General features: G+C 46.4%; 1 protein-coding gene across 4 annotated transcripts in view; it reads right to left on the bottom strand.

Annotated features, from left to right (window-relative positions):
- Window positions 1-1009: 1009 nt before the first annotated feature.
- TMEM40 (transmembrane protein 40) overlaps window positions 1010-17311 on the bottom strand; it is a 29691-nt gene continuing 13389 nt past the window's right edge. For 2 of the 4 annotated variants that reach the window (XM_054729871.1, XM_028127580.2), the window contains exons 2-12: window positions 14607-14687; window positions 13872-14009; window positions 10944-11033; window positions 9759-9812; window positions 6886-6921; window positions 6476-6508; window positions 6055-6105; window positions 3077-3148; window positions 2915-2989; window positions 2346-2408; window positions 1010-1613 (exon numbers count right to left, since the gene is read on the bottom strand). In XM_054729871.1, the coding sequence (XP_054585846.1) occupies window positions 1594-1613; window positions 2346-2408; window positions 2915-2989; window positions 3077-3148; window positions 6055-6105; window positions 6476-6508; window positions 6886-6921; window positions 9759-9812; window positions 10944-11033; window positions 13872-14009; window positions 14607-14679 (705 nt within the window). In that variant the 5' untranslated portion in view covers window positions 14680-14687 and the 3' untranslated portion in view covers window positions 1010-1593. The remainder of the gene's footprint in view (window positions 1614-2345; window positions 2409-2914; window positions 2990-3076; window positions 3149-6054; window positions 6106-6475; window positions 6509-6885; window positions 6922-9758; window positions 9813-10943; window positions 11034-13871; window positions 14010-14606; window positions 14688-17311) is intronic. The other 2 variants (XM_028127587.2, XM_054729872.1) reach the window with 2 other exon arrangements.

Raw genomic sequence — 17311 nt, 5'->3', positions numbered from 1 at the left:
ATTTCAGGGAAAAGGACTCACGGTTAGATTTTCATAAACCTTAGTTTATTCATTTTAAACGCCATTTTGTTTCTGATGATCATTTCCCTGCTTTTTTCTTTTTATGTAAACCTGTCCTTTCTTTAATAAAATGATGCTTATGGTTGACTTCTTTTTGGTTATTTTTATTGTTCTCAGCTGGCAAGGTGAAGAGTTGGCAGCTCTCTCACTTTTATTTTGCTTAAATCTTTATTGTTGAAAGTATTACATATGTCCCCTTTTCCCCCCCATTGACTTCTCCCACCCTGCCCATGCCCCCCATCCCTCTCTCACTTTAAAAAACTATCCTACAACTCTAAGAATCCCAAAGTCTGGGAATCACTGGGAAAAACTGGCAGCTCTGACACTTATTTCCTGCAGGAACTTGAGCAAGTTATGAAACCTTTTTGAGTCTCTGTTTTTCCATCTGCAAAATGGGGATGATTCACACATCTCATGGCTGCTGTGAGAATTAAGCCAGATAATGTATGTGGCTGTACTTAGAACATCATAACCACTTGAGAAAGTGTCCTCCAGAGTCTGTGAGTTCCATGAAGGCACCCACTTTTCTCTTCTGCAAGTTGAAGAGTTCTTGTTTCCTCATTCTTTATATTTCCACTCTGGTCTCTTCTGTGTGTTCTCAGTTTGTCACTGTTGTTCTTAATCTATAAATCTAGAACTGAACACATGCTTTTGGTGTGGCCTGGCAGTGTAAAGCAGGACCTTACTATCACCTCCTTCAATCTAGACTCTGTGCCTCCATGAATTCAACCAAAATTTACAATGGATTTTGTTGAGATGAGAGTGCCTAACAGCCCCCAGATCTTCTTTATAAAAATGTTTGCAAAACCCTGTCTCCCGTGTGCAATTGAAGTCTTGGACCTAAAACGAGAGGCTTTACTTTTATGATTTACTCCATAGGACAGGGTCAAAGAAGACCCCCAAATGTATTCTTGAACTCAAGAAAGCCAACGAAATATGTCACTGACTCTTTTTAGTACAAGGAAGAAAACGTTTATTTGAATCTTGACGGAGTCCAGGGCTGCAGGGCTGGCACTAGGTGATGGAGCCCAGATGCTGTGGTTTCGTCCCCCATAGCTCGCCCGCATCAGGTTTACCCAGGGGACCTGACATGGTGGTGCCATGTCTTGCGACAGTGGACTGTAAGTCTGTCCTGCGGTGGCTCTGTAGGAACTGAGAGCACACCAGGATAGCCTGGGGTTCGAAAGAAACCAGAGCCCTGACAGATTACAGCTTGCAGGGCCCAGGAGTCTCCTACTGCTTCCTGAGAGCAGCGACGTCCCAGAATCTTCCTGCTGATCCGGGTACCATGAAGGGTTCAGTTCCCTCACCCTCCCTCTGCCTTCCATCCTGGCAGCTGGATTGCATGCCAACACTGCCCAAAGGATTCCTCTGCCAGGGCTGGTGCCAGTGTTCAGACCGTGTGGAAGGAAAAGAGCTCTCTTGATTGCTCTAGCCTGGCCTGCCCACGTGTCTCCCAGAACGCCGCTCTGTGCTTGGGATGCCACGCTGGTCACACGAGGGCTGGGCCTGGCTGCCCGCCTGGCACTGGCCTCAGTCAGTCCTCCTGAACCCTGGAAGAAAAAGCCCACAGGATGGCATGGGATTCTGAAGACCGTCAGGCCTCATTCCCACCATCACCCCAGATGCCTAAGACCCGTCACAGCTGGAATAATGGAGTCACCCCAGAAGCCATGGGTCTCCATGATCCACAGCCATTGCAATGAATTTCCCCTTTATGAATTAAGTGGTTTAAAGAAGATGGAAATCCTCAGCCCCGAGACACACAACCCACCCCCCCACCCCGGCCTCTGAGTTTTGAGACTCAATAGTAGACACAGAGCTGCTGGTCATCAAAGAGGATCTCCTTTAGCTCAGCCCGGCCATGCTAGCTGTGTGACCCTGGGCAAGTCACTTTACCTCTCTGAACCTCATTTTCATCAGACAAATGCAAAATAAGTAAAGCCCACCCCCACCCCCAGTGCTATAAAGCAAATAAAATCACGGAGAAGATAGAGTTTGGGGAAATGTTCTAGGACAGAACACCCAGACTCCCTTCACTTTACTACAGAGTTTCACACTTAGGGACTGCTGCATCCCTTCCTCACATGATCTTCAGCCTGGGCGGTAGGCGTTATTACACCCATTTTTCAGTTGAGGAAACTGAGGCTAACAGAGCTGGTAAATTGGAAGAGGCAGGAATTGAACCCAGGCCCTGTGCTCTTTCCTATATGCTAAACCTCATTGGCAACAGAAGGCCCCGGTGGAGAGAGAGAAAGTGAACTTAGGAAGAATATACAAGTTACCGATCAGCCTGAGCTTCTGAAAGAGGGGGATGAAGCCTTGCAGGACTCTGTGGATCCGGTACACTGCCCAGACAGGAAGAGAAAGGTGACTGAGCTTTGTGCCTCCTCAGGGGATCTGGGGTCAGGCCTCCTCCCGCCCACGCTTGGACCAAGGCTTCAGCCACACAAACAAGGCTCTCATGGTGGAATTTCAGGCAGCAGGTTATGCTTAGATAATAGTACTAGGGTTATTATTAAAAACAACAGCCACGAACAGCAATAACAGTTCCAGGAAATGGAGAATGCAGTACCCAACCCCATTAACGAACTTGTTTTCAGCATCTGCCTGATTCTGTTTGTTTGCCACTTTCAGCCTGTTTTTGTTGCATTTTTACAGAGCTGCCCATTTTTCCACAGAGTTTTGCCAAAGACCTCACATTGACCTTGGAAGCGGTGGGGAGGAAAACATGAGCACAAGAAAAATCTTTAAAAAGTGCTTAGGTCGTGGCTTTCTGGCCCTTGGCAAGCATCTGTGGCTGGTCCAGCCACCAGCCTCTAAGAGTCTGGGAGGGGGGCCGGGGGATGCTTACCCAGACCGAAGTAGATGCCAACGGTCTCCAGGGAGGCGAAGGTGAGCAGGCCAACCCCAAGGGACATGAACCAGTCTGCAAGGACAGTCAGGGAGGGAACGGTTAGCCTGCAGGTCTGAACCCCCAGCCCCCCAGCAACGGCTTCCCACAGCCCCCACTCACCTGCGTAATAGTGATAACACACCAGCAAGGCCCCAATTGCAAAGCAGAGGAGGACGAAGTGGAAAAACTCATCTGTAAAGGCAGAGGAGGTGGGGAATTTACTATTTGCTTCTTTCTCCCTCTTTTTTTTTTTTTAATTCTCACCCAAGGAGTGAGGATATTTTTTCCCATTGATTTCAGACAAAGTGGAAAGGAGAGGGGGAGGGAGGAAAGGAGCGGGAGAGAGAGAGAAAGAGAAACATCAATGTGAGAGAGACACATTGATTGGTTGCCTCCTGAACACGCCCTGACTGGGGGTGGGGATCAGACCTGCAACCCAACTAGGTGTCCTTGACCGGGAATTGAATCAGAGACCCTCCAGTGCGCAGGCCAATGCTCTAACCACGGAGCTCGCCCGCTAGGTTAATTACTGAAAGTATTCCTGTCTCTGCTGAAGTGTAGCTTTTATTCAGACACGTCTCCTGACCAGCCCAACTAAAACAGCACCCCAAGCCCCACCCTTTCCAGCCTTTATCTCACTTTATTATTTTTCTAACACTTATCACCACTCAGCTGGTTATGTTTTCATTCCCGTGTTTATTCTCTGTCCCCCTCCACGGGGTGGTGGGTGGAGATTTTGCCCATTGACCAAAGCAGCACAGGCAGGCAGAGCTGCTGACACTTTATTTGTGGAATGAATGTATAGACAACTGTAAAGATATGCAAATGTTTCAAGTTTAAAAGTTTCACATTGCCCCATTCTCCCTCCCTAAATCCTACTCCTTAAAACTGAGTGGTGATTGCCAAAACCTTTCCAGGCACATATATGTACAAGCACATTAAAAAAAGAAGAAGAAGAAGAAGCAGGATCAATGTGTATACCTGCTGCTCTATAATTTGCTCTTTTCCTCTCATTGATAGAGCAGGGCCATCTTTCCATCTCAGAGCATAAATAGATCTGCCCTGTTCTTTTTGATGGCTGTATAGGGTTCCATGGCATGAAGTCACTCTAGTTTATTTAACTAGTCCCCCCACCGATGAAGTTATTGATGTCAGATGTTTGCTGTTACCACCTATGCTGTACCAAACATCACGACACATGAACCGCTGTGACATGCTGTGGGCCCAGTGCCCAGAAATGGAAATGCAGGCGTGGAATGTTCGGAAGAGAATGTAGGAGGGGGGCGGGGGCTGAGAGGCTGGAGGGATTCAGGGGTGGTCTGTGAAAGAGGCCCCCCTGCACTTTGCCGGGCACCGTGTGAATTGTCAGAGGAGAGAACACAGGGGCTTTGACCCGCTCCAGGGGCTGTGATTACAAGAGATGCAAACAAAGATTTCAAGAAGAAAGAAAGGAAAAGGAAAAAGAGAAGACAATGCAGAGACGGTTGCCTGGAATGAGGCAGGCTTCCTGAGTGGGTGTTGAGGCTGCCAGGAATGTGTCTTAGTTTAGTCCCGTGGAGCCACTGACGTGCTCTGAAGCTTTGGACCAGCGACCTGACCTTTCTGAGCCTCAGTGTTCTCACCGATATATTGAGGAGAGCAATCTCTATGTCACTGATAGGACAGATGGGGGTCTTGTATGGGAAAGTTTGTAAATGGTAAAGGCAGTGTGATATTTCATGTCACTGCTGGCAAGGAGCATTTTGAAGGCAAATGAATGGAAGGGGAGAAGGGTATTTCTGGTTTTATTTTCCTGGGGAAAAATTAAAATGAGTATTTCTAGGACATTCTTTGCTCTGAAGTCAGTTTACCCTTTGGGGGGGGCGGAGGGGGCAAGTACATCTGAAATGAATATAATGTTGTATGTCAATTATATCTCAACTTAACAAAATAAACACCTACATTTCATTCAGAAAGTCAGGGACATCTTAAAGTTCAACATAAATGTTACCAAATATACTTATAGCTCTGCTCCTCTAAAGAAAATAGCAAAAATAGCAGTATTGTTCACTTACAAGAACCATAATTATTACTTCATCAAAAAAGTCAAAATAAGCATAAGACAAATGGTAATACTTTGTTTTGTGGAACAGTTCTTTGAACGGACAGTTCAAAATGCCCCAAACTACCAGATTTTGCTGAGTGTAGAACACACACACACACACACACACACACACACACACACACACACGGCACACGAAACAAGATGGCGGCGTTCTAGCAGCCCTCTGCCTGCAGAAGGCTCTGCTCACAGGGACAGACTGCTCTGTGTGTCTGATGGGCCATGAACAGGGACAGGGCAGTGTTAGTGGCATGGGGTCTCCGACCATACTCTAAGAAAGAGAGTGGAAAGGGGACTCTCCTTCTCACTTTGGGGTACAATGCATGTCCTGGAGCAACTCAGACATGGTCTGCACTTAGGGAATCCCAGTTTTAGTCTGACAAGGCTTGTCTTTTAGCCCGGGAAAATTAAACAGATGCTCTGGTCATCTCGGTGGACAAAGGCAGAGCAGGGGGCGTGGACCCACGTCTCCACTCCCTGAAGGAGGGCTTTTGCAACAACTCAAAATGTTTCTAGAGCAACTGCCATTTATTTAATAAAAAATCATGGTCTCCCTTCCCACACTTCTCCTCCTCCCTGAAGCGCCCCCAGATTCCAGGCCTGGAATGGAGGAGGCCCCTCTGGTTCTCATCACCCCTTCTCTAGAACTTGTCTAACCTAAACTCACAGCTTCCTCAGCCCGGCCATGTCTGGAGGGCATTTATCATCCCAGGAACTCCACTTACAGCAGAAAGAGCTTAAGTCCAGGGTTAAAGCTCGGGTCATTCCACGCACTAGTTATAAGGCCACTCCCCATTCCTGAGCCTCAGGTTCCATATCTGCAAAATGGGAATCATGGTACCACCTTCTCAAGGTGATTTGAAGCTGGGGAGTCTGCAAATTGCAGGGCACACGACAGGAGTGGGCTATGATTACTGTTGTTCTGGGCCACCAGCTGACTTTCTACCCATAGAAATCTGGACAAGCAGAAGCAGCTTTGGAACATTAATTTCCTTACCATCTTTCTTTATATTCAGTCTTCTTAACTGAGACACCTCCTCCATTTCTCCTTAGGAACAAGAAATTAGTGTTTAACGTTGAGTTTTCTCTTTCCTGCCTCACTGAGAATCGCTCTCCAGGCTTCTTTTTCCTGAGTCAGAGGACACTCCCTGCAAGACCCATCAGGGCCAAGATGTGAAGGTGGGGAAGGCTGTCCCTGGGACCCCCACTGACCCCTCCTGCCTCCACAGGCCTGAGTCCATGCTCTGTTCCATTTCCCCTGACCTTGGAGGTCCCCTTCCTGAATGGTTGGGAGACACTCTGGCTGGTGATGGCATCCCTGCCGGGACTGACCCGCCTTCCCAGGATGGCTGTGATCTCATCCCACCCCCTGGAATTCAGGCCGCCCTCCGCTCCCCTCTTGGGGCTGGAGTACTTACCACTTGCTGGGTCTGAGCCTCTCCTTCGGAGCCCTGGAAGTTAGAAACTCAGCGTTAGTGCCCAGCCCAGCCTGGGTCCGGAACAGCGGCCTGCCCCCTGGGGAAGGCCATCGGTGGCCTGTGAAAACGCTCCTGTCAAGTTGTCCACCCCCAGGAGCTCTTTCTATCAATCCATCTCTGGTTATAACTGCGTTGCCTCTTTTGGACCTCCTTTCTAATCGCCACTGGCTCCCTGCCTCATGCCACAGCCAGCCCTGTTGCTTGCTTGCTGAGCCCCAGTCAGAGCCCCAGGCTCCCAAGTGGACCTGGAGTCCCTGTCTCACAGCCATGAACCCTGATAACAGCTGGCAATGCCCAGACCTCATTCAACACCAGCACCGACAAACCCTCTCCCGAAACTAGGCACTCACCTGATTCTCCAGAGGGCACCACCTCCCCAGGAGCCCCTGCACAGAAGGAAAAGCCACGGTCACAGACCCGTTATCCGCATCCAGAGACTTGCCACTTGATCTGAGTGGGCTAAGTGGGGACTGGAGCGAGCTGGAGGGTTCCTATTCCACCTAAAGGGACAGTCACCACCCACCAGCCTCTGCAGCCGCTGCAGCCGCTGCAGGAATGCCTGCCCAGTGTTACGGGTCTTCCACCTTCCCGGGAGAAGCCAGAAATCCGAGTTTTTACATAAACTTTTTTATTATTAAAAAAAGGTTGGCAACTCTTGTATTTTAGCAAATCAGAGAGTTTGTGAGACATGACTTTTTTTCTATGTTACTATGTAAGGAAAACCACTGCTAATTATCATTGCAAGTTACCAGTGATTTTATGATGCACTCTGATTTCAGATATGTTCAAATGTGAAAAAAAGGTGGGTTGCAGAATTGATGAAATGTATTAATAATAATTTTTAAAAACACTCTATGAGCCGAAACCGGTTTGGCTCAGTGGATAGAGCGGCCTGCGGACTGAAAGGTCCTGGGTTTGATTCTGGTCAAGGGCATGTACCTTGGTTGTGGGCCCATCCCCAGTAGGGGGTGTGCGGGAGGCAGCTGATCGATGTTTCTCTCTCATCAATGTTTCTAACTCTCTATTCCTCTCCCTTCCTCTCTGTAAAAAATCAATAAAATATATTTAAAACACACACACACACACACACACACACACAAACACACACACACAACACTCTATGAGCTTTGTATGTAGCAGAGCAGCTCCCTTGCCTCAACCAATGAAAGTCAGCCCTCGACACAAGGGTTTGTAGAAAAAAAAGAAAAAGAAAAACACTCCGTGAGCCAGATAAAACACATCTGCACACACAGGAGTCACCAGTTTGCAACCTATGCCTGTTCATGGTGATCTAGATCTAGCTGATGACACCTAGCCACAAGGCCCCAGCCCCGCCTGGCCCCGAACTCCTGGGAGCTGTGCTGGGTTGTACATGGGAGCCCCAGCTCCACCCCCACAACCCCGAGTGTCAAACCCCTTGTGTGGGTGAGCTGAGCCCTACGTACCGGCCCTGAGTTGCAGCCTCACCATTAATCTGGTCTGGGGTGACCTTCCCACCCATTCGCCTTCTAGTTCTTGGTGCCTATTCTAGTTTCTGGTGACCTCTCTCCTAGCCCATCACCTTCTTCCCCTCAAGGGCAGGTAGGACTTTTAATAAGGTACTAAGAAGGGAGTCTGTGTTGGTGCCCTGATGATTTTGCTTGTTCTTCCTTCCATGCTATCTCCACTTCAGGAGCAATTCCTGTTAATTTGGAAAAAAAGCGCCAAGCTAAGAGTCAGAAAAAGACTTGTAACCACTTCCTCCTCCTCCTCCTCCACCACCACCACCTCACCACCACCATCACCACCACCACCGAGAGCCCCCACTCCTGTATACTTCCTGTCTTTGAGGTCAGCCCCAGGACACAGACACCAGAAGGGGGCACTCAGCACATGGCAATAAACATTCAGCACACTCAGCTGTCCTTAGGGTGAACATGCAAATGAGAACCCTATCTACAAGTGACCCAAGAGTGACCAGCACCAAGGGTACAGAGAATGTACCAAGAAAGCCACGAAATGAGACTCCAACCGTGTAATTTACTGAGGACCTCCAGTGCCTTGGGGTGGGAGTATGGGGAGGAAAGAATTCACAAATACATAACAATATCTACATGAGCTACAGTAAATATGAATTACTTTCATGATGAGAAAAAAAATATTTTAAAATATACTTAAATATCAGTTTCTCTCATTTCACACCCAATGAAATCTTTCTTTCATAATTGGGTAATTAAAAGCATTTTTAAAAAAACCTAAATAATACTTGTTTTTGTTTCAAAATAAATACAAATTTCAGATAAACAAATGAACAGCGTAAAGGCTGCCCACAATGCTACCACCCAGAAGCAGTCATTGGTAATATCTTGCTGCAGAACATCAAGATATTTCATTTGCATTTCTTCGAATATAAAAGTAAGTGTTTCCTGATGTTTTTCTTGGGTCATTATCAGGAGTTAGAACACGACGTGGATCATGGAAATGTTGGGTGAAACAAAGTTAAGGAGGTTTTCTTATCTGGCCATGTGCATTAGTCAGGCTTTTTGGCAAACGGGTTCATTCCTATAAATTCCCCCATTTCATCAGAGTTCTATGAAGCAAATGGCCATAATACTTAGATCTTGCTGTAATAATCACGGTGCTCAGAGACAATTATTCCATAAAATGAGTCTTGTAGAGTTCAGATTTTTAATCTTCTCTTGCCGGCTTAAACAGCCAAGTGTTCCACGAGAGAGTACTGATCACGTCTCATTTTGCTGGTTGGGAAGCGGAGGCCCAGAAAGGTTGGGAGATTGGTCAAGTCAAGGCTATAGTTCAGAAGAGAGCCCAGGACAGTGTCACCACGGTGCAGAATGCTTGCTCCATCTCCATCTGCCAACGTTATAACCACTCACCTTACCACATTTTCTGCATCTGCCCACAACGTGTTAGCTCATGAAATACACATGATCTCGTTTCTGCCCAGCAAACCCCTAGGCCAGTGATGGGCAACCTTTTGAGCTTGGTGTGTCAAACTTCGCCAAAAAACTGAGCATAACTCGGGTAGTGTGTCACTTTGAGGAAAAAACATTATTTCGCAAATGTTTCATCCTCGGCTTGCGGCCGCCTCAGCGGCCGCGTGTCATCAGAAATGGCTACACGTGTCAGTTCTGACACGCGTGTCATAGGTTCACCATCACTGCCCTAGGCCCTCCTGTCGTTTGTCTAATTCTGTTTTTTCCAAAGTCACTGGACAATCAATTACCTCCGTAGAGTTGAAGCTCATCCTTCAAAAGGCCAGGCTCCCCATGCTCAGCACCTGGGTAGAGACAAACCCCATTAGTCCGTTCTTCCCAGGAGCGGCATCCCAGGGCAGCTTCTGTCTTGCACCTGCATGCGGCCTTAAAAAGTCTTGTGCTGGGGGTAAGCAGGGCGGTAGTCAAGAGGCAAGACAGCCTACCAAGTGCCTCCCCTTTTCTCTGTTGTATGCCCCCACTTCCCTAGCACACCCAGAGGTGACTGTGTTCATTTATTAAGAAAGAATTGGAGGTCTGAGAGGCCTTGTTCAAAGTCAGTAGTAACAGTTGCTATTTACTGAGCACTTCATAAATGTACCAACACTGTATGAAGTACTTCATATTGAATAGTTCATTTGATCCTCCTGGAAATCCTATGAAGGAGGTATTAGTCCCTTTTCCTCCCCCATTTTACAGATAGGAAACTGAGGCTCACAGGTATTTCCTGAAGTTCACATAGTCAGTGACAAGTCCAGGGTTCAAACTCAGGTCTATCACCATAGCCCACAATCCTAATCGTTTTTATCTCCAGAAACAGAATCCAGAGCTCAACTCCAGCTTCATGGGCAGCATTTATTAGACACCTCCTGTGTGCCAGGATTTGTACTAGGCATTCATCCAGGCTCTTTTCCCCCATGCTCTTTTCTTCCCATGATCCATTTGGGCTGAAATTTATCTTTTTTTAAGTTTTTTTTTTTGCAAAAGTTTTTTTTTTCCTGTTGTTAAAAATAAAACATGCTCATGTCAAATATTTATACTATAGAATAGTTCAAACAAGAGAAAATAAAAATCACCCATAATTTAACTACCCAGAGATAACCACTATGAGCATTTGGGTATTTTTCCTTCCAGTCTTGTTGATAGCCACATATGGGTGAAATTGCACAAAGTGTATATGAGATCAAACTGATGATATGATTTGATATCTTTCTTTTTTACTTCAGAGCGATATAAAGAACAGAGAGCTCTAACCGGGACAGGGTGTGGCATCACTGGCCTATCCTGCAGTTGGTGGGCATTAGGTTGTTTCCATTGTTGCCCTACTATAAACAATGCTGCCAGGAACATCTTCACACAGACATGCTCAGGCCCAGGGAGAAACTCAACAGGGAGCCGCGTGGGAAAAGGAGAAATGGTTAAGGCCTGTCGCCTACCCGGTGAGCCGCCCCTGTGGGAGTGTCCAGCCCCCCGACTCTGCCGATGTTTTCTGGGTTTTCTGGGGTGCTGGTCCTCATCACTGCTCTCTGCAGGGAACAAACACAAGCTGTAGGAGAACCTCGGCCTGGAAGGAGCCTAGAATACACTTGTTCTGTTATTCATTCATTCTCAGAATTCAGTTTTTGTGAGGAGTGTGGTCCGGGAAAAACAGACTTAACATTGTGTTTAGTGATTATCTCTGGGAGACAGAGCAAAGGATGACTTTTTTTTCTTCTTCTTTCTGTATCTTTACATGTTCCACATTTTGTACAATGTGTCTATACGTGCCCGGCTGGTGTGGCTCAGTGGTTGAGCGTTGACCTATGAACTAGGAGGTCACGATTCGATTCCTGGTCAGGGTTGTGGGTCGGTCCCCAGTGTGGGGCGTGCAGGAGGCAGCCAATCAGTGATTCTCTCTCATCATTGATGTTTCTATCTCTCTCTCCCTCTCCCTTCCTCTCTGAAATCAATAAAAAAATATTTTTTAAAAATGTGCCTATGGGTAACCTTTCACAATAAAAAATTTAGTTAAAAAATAACAGGTTACATTAAGAACAAAAAGATGTAGGGAGAACAGTGCTGGTGCATGACTATCAGTGAGGGTCCTGGGCCTGGAGGAAGACTGGGGGCTACAGTGAGACGATGGGGCTTGGGGCCTTGAGGTCACGATCTGAGCCTGAAGGATGGGCCTGGTCTGACTCCCAGCAGCAGGCCGGTCACTGTGGATCAGACACCAGGATCCTAAACATCAGTCTGTCCCTGTGTGCTTCTGCGTTAGTTTGCCTGTTGTTTTCTCCTAGTGTTCAGTTTTGCTAACCACAGCCAATCCCACGTGTGCTGTGGAGACAGGAGGGAAGTGCTTTATGGCCACACTTGAGGGACATTAGTGTGGGAGCAGCACCCCCTAAGGGGCAACCAGAATCAGAACACAGACTGTCCCCTCCCACCACAAAGGAGAAACACAGGGACAGAGTCCCCCTGGCAAGAGTCCCTGGAAGCCCTTCTTCCAGAGCTAAAGCGCTTAGTGGGTGGGTTTGTGCACTTTTCATAAGGGCGATGGTTTCCTTTCCAGACCCAGGAGGAGCCTGGCTACGCACAAACCCACTGGACCCACTAACCATTCTCTCTCTTCTGTCAGCTGAAATAAGCACGGATTTTGTGGCCTTAAGCCTCAGTCTCTTCATTTGCAACATGAGGACATACGTCTAGGGTGCCAGGGCTTTGCAAACATTTTTAAAAATGTAGCCTCACATTGCATTCATCAAATTAAATCTCAGACCCAGGCCCACTATGTGCAACAGATCAGGGCTCTGGTTGAGGAGGAATAGACCAGAGCTAATCCTTAGGCTCCTCAGGCCCAGAAAGACCTCTAGGGAATCCCAGGTTACTGAGCCCTCTTACAACAGGGAAGCTAGCCTGTGCCTCAGTTTCCTCATCTGTAAAATGGTAACAATAATAGTACCTCCCTTAATGGATTGCTATGAGAATTGAGTTATTACAGTGCTCGGAACAGTAGCTGGCACATAGGTCAGTAGCATCAACACATGCTCGCTATGATATTGTTGCTGCTATAAACTCAGCCTTACATTTTGAATCAAAAGAATAAAAGTGAAAGAACATTCTGCTGTTTATTAGAGAATAACGCGACAATTTGTAATCCAGTCCCAAATAGAGACACTTATTTCTCTAAACCCACTAAAGTACTTGTGGGGAAGCAATACTTAGGACATGATTTGTATGAAATATTAAGAAAGCAAAAGCAATGGTGGTCTGTGGGAGAAAAAGGGTGTGGAATTTCCACTCCAGCGTGAGGGGAAGATGGGGCTACAAGGGAGGCACAAGCAGCGAGGTGGGGCGCAGCCCACGCATTTTTAAGGAACCATTTCAAACCCAAAAGTTTTTAATTTACTTAAACCTAATCCTACAGATCAAAAGTTTCTAATAGATATATTATGCAAACTGTAAATAACTATATAATCAAACACCATGACCCACAATTTAAAAACAAATAAATGGATAAATAAATAAAAGCAAAAGCTTTTGAGCAAGGATGCTCATGAATGGGATAAATTGGTGGTAAGGTGGGGTGGATCTTAATAATAGTTCCTTTTTGAGCTTTTACGATGTGCTAGGTGCTAAGACGTTACACATGTGAAAAATGTTACCTACCTATGAGGTAACAACTTTTTTTTACCATCCCTATTTTAGAGATTAGGACCTCAAGGCATACAGGGTTAAGCAATTTTTTTTTTTTTTATTGATTTTTTACAGAGAGGAAGAGAGAGGGATAGAGAGTTAGAAACATCGATCAGCTGCCTCTTGCACACCCCCTACTGGGGATGTGCCCGCAATCAAGGTACATGCCCTTGACCGGAATCGAACCTGGGACCCTTGAGTCCGCAGGCCGACGCTCTATCCACTGAGCCAAACCGGTTTCGGCAGGGTTAAGCAATTTATCCAAGGACACATAGCTAGTTAGTGGCCAAGGAAGGATTTGAACCCGGGCAGGCTGCGTTACGGACGGGTGCACTGACTCTGACACCAGACCGTCCCTAGGAAACCTAAATGTTACTGTACATGAGATGCAGCCACTTGAGGGGTTATTCGGGAGGCATGAGAAATAGCTGCAAAGACATGACAGAACAGCAGGGCAAAACGCAGAGGAGAAGACAGCAAAAAATGTTAAACCATGAACAAAATTGTCTATACGATTATCTATAACTGTATACAAGTTGTGTGTACAGATAGGCGGGCTCTGGAAGGGAATGTGGAAAAAATAGAATTGAAGTATCAGTGTGGGAGATTGTGGGGCACGGTTTTCCCATGTAAAGGTTTTCTTGAATAATATAAGATTCTGTGTGTGTATATTTAAATCTTTGCTGTACCTGAAGCAGAGGAGGACGATGATGAAGAGGAGGAGGAGGAAGACGAAGAGGAGGAGGAAGAAGACTTGTCTCTCTTATATTGTTTTTGAGGAAAGAGTCCAGCCTCCCTGTCTTGCTTGTGGACATCGGTCTCTCCATCTGGGAGGAACACATCGGCAAGGATGAGTGTTTCCCGCCTGTCCCACCCCAGGGACCACCAAGGCCTCCTCAGGGGTCTCTCTAGACTTGGGGAGCCAGGAGGGGCTGGTTTCTCCAGGACACTCTTCCCAGAGGCCTCAGGGTTCTAAGAAGGCCCAAGGCAGAACTTTCTCTAAGCATGGAGCCCAGACAGGGGCTTCTAAGGCCCCTGTCCTGCTCTGAGACCACTAGACTGTATAAGCAGTTGCCAGTTGAAGATTCTCTGTAAATGTCAGGGCAGGTGGGATCAGATTAAGCCCTATCTTCCTATCTCCTATTCTGGGGCTCTCCCTAGTGCCAGCCCAAGCCCACAGAGACTCTTAGAGAGTTGGGGAGCAGCTGAGGGCTCCCACAGCTTGAAAGTGCTGGAGGACAGGCTGGACCAAGCACATATGTGTGTGTGTGCATGTGTGTAAAATCACTACTTCTTTGGAGGTTTCAACTGTGCCTTGAGCCATTGTATCACATGAGCTAAGCAGCATCTTCCTCTGTTCTACCCATTGCTGGACTCCACCTCCCATGAGGCTTTGCCCAGGGGATCAGAGAAGGCAAACATACAGTCTACATCTTCTGTATTTCCGTGGACTTGACTGTGGTCTGGAGTCTGGGAGGAGGATCCTGAAGTCTCCATTGCCTTCCCTGGAGGAATAACAATAACAAGTAATTAATATCACTTGTAATTAGTAATCAATAGTAAGTAGTTAATATCCTTAATGCAGAGAGAGCTTGACAAATAAACAAGAAAAGGAAAAACACTCAATTTAAAAAGGTATAAGAGAAACAACTTACAAAAAAAGAAAGATACAATTAGGGAAATTTGGATAATGATAATCTTTTGACAATATAAAAACTTACTTTTAAAAAATAGACTTTAGTATTTAGAGCAGTTTTAAGTTCACAGTAAAACTGAGTGGAAGGTACAGAGATTTCCCATATACCTCCCATCTCCATACATGCATAGCTTCCCCATTACGAACATCCTCCGCTAGTAATTTTTAGGTGTGATGTTTATATTGAGGTTATATTTATTTAAAGTATCCCTAAGTTTAGAGATAAATACTGAAATGTTTATAATAAAATTATATTATGTCTTGGACTTGCTTCAAAATAATCCTGTTGGGTAGTTGGAGGGCATGGGTGGGGATCCAAATAAACAAGCATGACCATCAGTCAGTAGTTGCTGGAGCGATATCAAAATACAAATCGTGGTTCTCTCTGGGTGCTGTTATCATGCATATTTTTAGTTTCTTATTTTTACTTTGCATCTTTTAAATTTTTAACAGTAGTGCTATTGTCATAATAAAATAATCAATAATTTTTCATTACTTAAAAATGTAACATACGCCCTGACCAGTTTGGCTCAGTGGATAAAGCGTCGGCCTGTGGACTGAAGGGTCCCAGGTTTGATTCCGGTCAAGGGCATGAACCTTGGTTGCAGGCACATCCCCCGTGGGGGTTGTGCAGGAGGCAGCTGATCGATGTTTCTCTCTCATCGATGTTTCTGACTCTCTATCCCTCTCCCTTCCTCTCTGTGAAAAATCAATAAAATATATTTTTTTAAAAATGTAACATACTACCTTATATTAGTACAATAGCACTTAACGGTTTTCCAAAGGGCTATGTGTCTATAATTCCATCTGAGCCTGATCACAAACCAGTCAGGTAGGAAATGGGATTAATTGGTCCTCATATTTGAATTGTAGTTTCTAGACAATGGATATTTAAATCTTTGCCCACCTCCACCTCTAGCAACCACCTATCTGTTCTCTGTGTCTATGAGTTTGGGTTGTTTTTGTTTTAGCAGAGAATCTACCCTTTAAAAATAATTTTGTTTTTAATTTATTTCAGTGAGGAAGGGAGAGAGAGAGAGATGGAAACATCAATGATGAGAGAGAATCATTGATCAGTTGCCGCCTGCATGTCCCACACTGGGGGATCGAGCCCACAACCCAGGCATGTGCCCTGACCACGGAATTGAACCGTGACTGCTTGGTTCACAGGTCGATGCTCAACCACTGAGTCATGCCAGCCAGGCCAGAGGATCTACTCTTAACCCACCACAAGACCTTGGCAAGGCAATGTCTTTCCCTTTGCCTCGAAGCTGGACCAGCTGGGTTTGAATCCTGACCCTTCCAGCTGTGGGAGCTGCGCATGTTACTGAACCTCTTGCTGTGCCTCAGGTTCCTCATCTATAAAATGGGGACAATAACAGTGCTTCCTTCATAGTATTGTTGTGCAAAGAGCATGAGCTAAAACACGTGAAACACTTAGAACAATGCTTGGTACAGAGCAAGTGTTGAATAAACGCTAGCTGAGATGATGATTATTATTTTTTAAACATATTTTTATTGATTTTTTACAGAGAGGAAGGGAGAGGGATAGAGAGCCAGAAACATAGATGAGAGAGAAACATCGACCAGCCGCCTCCCGCACCCCCCACACTGGGGATGTGCCCGCAACCAATGTACATGCCCCGGACTGGAACCGAACCCGGGACCCCCCAGTCCGCAGGCCGACGCTTCATCCACTGAGCCAAATCGGTTTCGGTAAGAGATGATTATTATTAAGACAGAGGAGCCTGGTGGGAGCAAAAAGACAGTATTTGTACAGTGACAGGAGCATGTGCTTTGGGGTCAGTCTGACCTGGGTCCAACTCCACTCTGTCACCTGTGCGTGGGATGACCTCAGGTAGAGCAGTTCCCTTCTCTATGTTCTATTTATCACAACTGTGAACTAGTGATGGCAGAGGCTTAGGGAGGAAAGATGGCCAGTGCCTGCCCTCAGAGGCCTCAGAAGACGTGAGTTCCCTCCTCTTCAGGCCTCTTGTTACCCTCGGACAGTCAGTGTCCAGCCCCAGCCCCATCCCTGCTCACCCCCATCTCCTATTACCCTCTTTCTAGAATAAAAATTCCCATCTTGCAGGGCAGAATTCAGCTAAACATTAGGAAATCACTAGCCAATAAAATCGATTAACATTCAGGAATGAATGAATGATAACCATACGCCTCCAGGGCATATCTATGTTTTGAAAAGAACTCTTTGTTCATGGCAGGTGCCCAGTACATGGCCATGAGCTGAGGTCATCTCTAATGTGGAATTTCAGGTAGAGTGGAGGAAGAGATTTAGAGCACCTATGGGGGAAAGAGAGCTTCCGGCTGATGCCAAATACACCGAAAGTTCACCAACCCGGTCCCATCTCTTTCCTGCTCTAGCTGTCACTTGGCAGTGCCTGGCTACACACAGCATTTTCAGGCCTCCAGACT

This window comes from Eptesicus fuscus, chromosome 18 (assembly GCF_027574615.1).
Source record: "Eptesicus fuscus isolate TK198812 chromosome 18, DD_ASM_mEF_20220401, whole genome shotgun sequence".
NCBI classification, from domain to species: domain Eukaryota; kingdom Metazoa; phylum Chordata; class Mammalia; order Chiroptera; family Vespertilionidae; genus Eptesicus; species Eptesicus fuscus.
Note: the sequence above shows the minus strand (reverse complement) of the source record. Positions and strands in the feature narration are given on the sequence as shown.